General features: G+C 42.0%; 1 protein-coding gene across 2 annotated transcripts; it reads right to left on the bottom strand.

Moving 5' to 3' along the window:
- Positions 1 to 2,480: 2,480 nt before the first annotated feature.
- Positions 2,481 to 4,533, bottom strand: RETNLB (resistin like beta). Of its 2 annotated transcripts, none has more exons than XM_072811711.1 (4): positions 4,280 to 4,533; positions 3,871 to 4,016; positions 3,336 to 3,413; positions 2,481 to 2,733 (listed from the first exon to the last, which is right to left on the bottom strand). In XM_072811711.1, exons 1-4 carry the CDS (start codon positions 4,516 to 4,518, stop codon positions 2,606 to 2,608), a joined length of 591 nt encoding a protein of 196 aa, XP_072667812.1. In that variant the 5' UTR covers positions 4,519 to 4,533; the 3' UTR covers positions 2,481 to 2,605. The 2 variants fall into 2 exon arrangements, with proteins under 2 accessions (XP_072667812.1, XP_072667813.1); XM_072811712.1 differs by having other exon boundaries at positions 4,204 to 4,339.
- Positions 4,534 to 4,776: the final 243 nt, after the last annotated feature.

The raw sequence follows: 4,776 nt of genomic DNA, 5'->3' as shown, positions 1-4,776 counted from the left end.
CTTTTTTCAAATTCTTTGTTCCAGCAGCTTCAGATTCTTTCCCTTCTTCTTCTTTACCATCCTTAGAGTTTTTCCTCAAAGATCACAAGATGGTTGACTAACTCCGTGGTCACAGCTCCAGACTTCACGTCCTCACGCCCAAATCTAAAGCAACAAAATTATCATGGACAGTTTTGAGTCTTTGCTTTTCATCCAGGAAGCAAACTCTTTCTCAGAAGACTCAAACAGAGTGTCTGTGTTGTTGGCCTATTTTGGGTCACATACCCCAACTCCACCCCACGCAAAGGTGTCTAGGAAAGAGAATATTTGGCCAAGAGGAGCAGAAGCTCCCTTATTGACTTAAACAATAATTTATCCCTGAGGACTGGGCACAGTACTATTCTGAGTGAAACCAGGATGCTGTCCACACAGAGAAAGGGGAAATTGGCCACTCAGTGGGCAACCATATCAGCCAGAGCTACAAAATCCAACTTCTGCTTCTGCTGTTGCTAACGTCTCTGGTTTCCATCTTCACTCTGACTCTTCTTTGAAAGATGTGCCCTCTGAGGTATAGTTATTTCTTCCACAGGCACGTTGAGTGTGGGATCCTGGGACCAGTAAAACAGTGTCTGTCCCTCAGTGACCAGGGGAAGTGGAAGAGAAGGCAAGAGAGGGAGCTGACTCAGACTTAATAGACTAATTCATTTGTTCATTGAAGCCCCTCCATGGGCCAGCTGCCATTCTAAGCACTGAGGATTCAATGATGTGCAGATTAGACAAAGTTTCGTCTTTCATGGATTACATGTTCCAAGGGGAGAGATAATACATTAACAGATAAATACGTATTTTGAAGTCAAGACTAAAAAGGATCAAAAAAGGAAAAAAGGGTAGCCTGGGTGGCTCAGCAGTTTGATGCCTGCCTTCAGCCCAGGGTGATCCTGGAATCCTGGGATTGAGTCCCACGTCGGGCTCCCTGCATGGATCCTGCTTCTCCCTCTGTCTGTGTCTCTGCTTCTCTCTCTCTCTCTCTCTGTCTCTCATGAATAAATAGATAAAATCTTAAAAAAAAAAGAGTTAAAAAAAAGAAAGAAAAAGAAAATAAAAATGATAAAAAAGATAAGAGATAGAACATGCCAGAAAGGCTTCTCTGAAATAATGGTGATTGACCTTGTGTGTGGAGAACCATGTAACTATCTGGGGGATGTGAAGTAGAAAGGTCCTGAGGTAGTAGTGTGGCTATTGCTTCTAGGAATACCAAGGACTCAGATGTGGTCAGGGTGAAGGATCAGAAATGAGGTTGGAGATAGACCCAGAGGCTAGATGCAGATCATGTTGGCCATGATAAGTACTCAGGATTTTATTTTCTGTGTAATGAGAAGTCACTAGAATGTGTAATTTGGTCAGAAATGTGACATGACTTTGGTTTATATTTTAAGAAACTCACTCTACTTGCCATAAGTAGGGGTATTGAGTTATTATTACACTGATTTATAGTACACAACTGAACAAAAACATTTATAACAGATTTTGATAAGTAATAAACACAAACAGTATATTTTGGAAATATGCTTCTTAGAGAGATGGAGCTGCTTTTTTTTCTTTGAGTAGTTTATATACCCATGAACAAATAATCCTAGAGAGAGATAAAGTTTGGAGCCAAGTATATTTCTCTTTTTTCTTTTCATAGTTACAAGCTTTGAGATGACAATTTCATAAATAAGTATGTAGGGAGGGAAAATTTTATTGTAGTAATATCATTCATTTTGTTTGAATTTCTTTTGAGTTTTTTGTTACAAATCTTACTGCAATTTACTATTAAATATTATTTTGGGGGGTCTACCGATTGATAACTGGATGACACCCTCCTTCGATATTGCGTTAAACACTGGAAGTCTCACAAATTGTAAAAGGACTGGATACCCTAGTCACCAGATCACTCAACCTTGATGCCAATATTTTGAATCATTCCTTTCTATTTTGCAGATATTTATACCCCAAGCTGATGAATTCATAGTAAGGTTCTATGGCAGGTAAAGGCTGTGTTTTTCTTTTGTTATGGAGGAGAAAGACAATGGCATATTCATCACTTTGATCAAAATAGATCTCTGACACATAAGTTTAGGAAACAGTACATACCCAAACCAGGAATCTAGAAATTCATTCTTTTTAAACTGTCTTTACCTGTCTCCACCTTGGAAAGCCTACCTGCACTCAATTTGGAACCCACTGTTCTACTCAGTGAGCTCCATAAGGGTATGCATGTTATTTTTTTTTTTTTTTCCTCTGTACTTCTAGTACAAAGCAAAACGCCTGACACAGTCATTGTCCTTTTATTAAACAATGAGGGAACCGGGAGTCTGGAATATCAATCTCAGTTTTTCCCATTCTCCCCATTTTTTTTCTTAATCTTTGCTGAGATGGGAGTAATTAGGATGCTGGAGAAATTTTCAGCTAGAAGAATTCTAAGCCAGGGTCAGTAATATAAAAAATACAAACACAGAGAGATATAAAAATTGTCTTTATTACCCAAGAGGCAGGTTGTGACAAATGAAAGGGACAGTTTGAGGCAGGTGTATGGTTTCATTACAGTCATGGTCACACCATTGGGTTCTCCTCCTCCTCCCCCTCAGGTCAGGTGGCAGCAGCGAGCGGTGGTCCAGTCGATAGTGCTGCACTGGCAGTGGCATGTAGTTTCGCCCTGGATATCCCAGGAACCACAGCCATAGCCACAGGCACAGCCAGTGACAATCATCCCTGCATGGGCACATGAGACATAGACCCTTGGATTTTAAGAAGAGGGAGGTGTCCTCCTATCATTGTTCATTTCTGCGTAGCCTAGTGGTAGATCTAAGTTTTGTGGGGGCTATGAGCTCATTCAATTTTGAGAGCCCCCTTTAAGAGAAAAAAAAATACAAAAATGACTAAAACAAATTTAGGTGTAGGGCCATGGAAGAGACCCGTGAAAGTGAGGGGCCTGAGCAATTCTTTGCTCAGATTCATGATATATTTACCTCAATGCTGGCCCTCCCCACCCAAACAAGGGAATAGATCAGGAAAGGGAGGTGAATGATGGGGGGAATGGGAGGTGACAGATCGTAACAGGACAACTGAGGGAAGGAGGGCTGGTGTGTGAGGTCATGAAAGGAAGGTGGGAGGGGGAAGAGGCCGAAACTCAAGAGCCCTCAGTAGCACTGTTAAGGGAATGAGAATGGGCAAGAGATCTCTGGGAATCAGGATTACGACTCTGCCCCATGGTAATACAAACATGAGACAGGGGGAAAGTATAGATGCTGGGGGATGGTCAGGGGAGGATACAGGGCACCTTTCCCACCATTCCTCCTCATGGAGTTACTCACCTGCAGGGCAGGAGGACAGTCTGCCTGAATTCTTGACACTGACACATGACAACCTTCGTGTTGGGGAAGGATGTAACTCTAAATAGAAGAGAAGAAAGGGTATTGCCCATGATATCTGTCTCCCATCATCCCCTTCCACAACTCCTTTTACCTCAGAAGTGTCACTGTGTCCTTACTAGCTTTTATCATTGAGTTTCCTCATTTGTAAAATAGAAGTAATAGTTGTACTTACTTCATAAAGTGAAAGTCAAGTGAAGTAATCTATGTAAAGCTTTGCATAATTTGTTTACAATAAGTGTTCATAAGTTATAACTATTCTCCTCATCACCAAAGTCATCAGGTACTATTACCAGGGAAATCTGAAGTTTTAGTCAGGAATCCAAAAACGATATGGGAGTAGATCCCTGGGCAGGAAAATTAAGCTTGACTGGACTTCATAGAGGTTGGGTATTTGGTGAAGGAATAGAGAAATTAGGTTTAGGAGTAAGAGGCATGATTAGGGGTTCTCTTCCACTCTCCACCCCCAGTCAATTACCTAAGCCACTGAGGGTTTCCTTTATCTTTGTATCCAGAATGAAGTCCAAGGAACACGGAGCAGTCCCTGGGATCATCAGCTGGAGGAGGATGAGGAGAAGGAAGCAACAAGTGGTCTTCATCCTGTAGAATGGCAGTGTCCTGGGCCTGGAAGGAAAGATAGAAAGCTGACATCTTTGACCTCCACTATTGTCCAAAAGGAAGGAAAAAGAGCTCGGGGAGAGTTTCAAGAGAGAACATATGGAGTAACTTGGGTGTCAGTGTAGAAGAGCCTGGATCTCTCCCAAGTGGTTTGAAGAATCAGGAAGGCTGGCTGCCGAGCAAATTCACTCACCGAGAAGATCAGAAAAGGCCTGCAAAGACTGGTAGGAAAGGATATTTTATACCCTGTGGCATTGACCTGCACCAACCTCTCAACACACAAGCAAACACAACATTCAAATACACTCCCAAGTATATTTTCCAAGAAATGCTTGCTCGGGGTGTGACACACAACTATGATAAACTTCAGTGGGTCCATGACAAGCAGCAGCTGCCTTTCCCCTGGTTCTCTGCCAAGGGGAGTCCTCCTGCGTTTCTGTTCCTCCCTCTCCTTTCTTCTCAGTAACTGGATAAGGCCAGCACCTAAGCCTTCTGTTAACTGCCGCATATTAATAGGCCTTGTGTTTGATCTTTCATCAGGAAGAGGTGACTTTAGATGACCCTATATCATCTGTTTAGACATCATTCTATTGCCTCTGGCTAGTCCCATCTGTGGGAAAGTAACAGAAAACCAGATTATCACTGGTTTACAAACAGGGAAGTTTAATATTTACTTAACCAGAAGCATTAGCATTTGATTGCAAGGTTCTTGTTGGAGCTTTAAGACGGTCATTATTAGCTTGATCTCTTCCCTTTTTTTCCCTAC

The sequence above is a fragment of the Canis lupus genome, chromosome 35 (genome assembly GCF_048164855.1).
Source record: "Canis lupus baileyi chromosome 35, mCanLup2.hap1, whole genome shotgun sequence".
NCBI classification, from domain to species: domain Eukaryota; kingdom Metazoa; phylum Chordata; class Mammalia; order Carnivora; family Canidae; genus Canis; species Canis lupus.
Note: the sequence above shows the minus strand (reverse complement) of the source record. Positions and strands in the feature narration are given on the sequence as shown.

What these genes read in the sequence shown, in the direction of transcription:
- RETNLB (XM_072811711.1), bottom strand. Translation starts at nt 4,518, where the DNA reads ATGCGGCAGTTAACAGAAGGCTTAGGTGCTGGCCTTATCCAGTTACTG. An exon ending in GTTTGCTTGTGTGTTGAGAG is followed by an intron (nt 4,017 to 4,279) that starts GTTGGTGCAGGT and finishes CTTTCCTTCCAG; the next exon opens with GCCCAGGACACTGCCATTCT. An exon ending in GGAAACCCTCAGTGGCTTAG is followed by an intron (nt 3,414 to 3,870) that starts GTAATTGACTGG and finishes TCTTCTATTTAG; the next exon opens with AGTTACATCCTTCCCCAACA.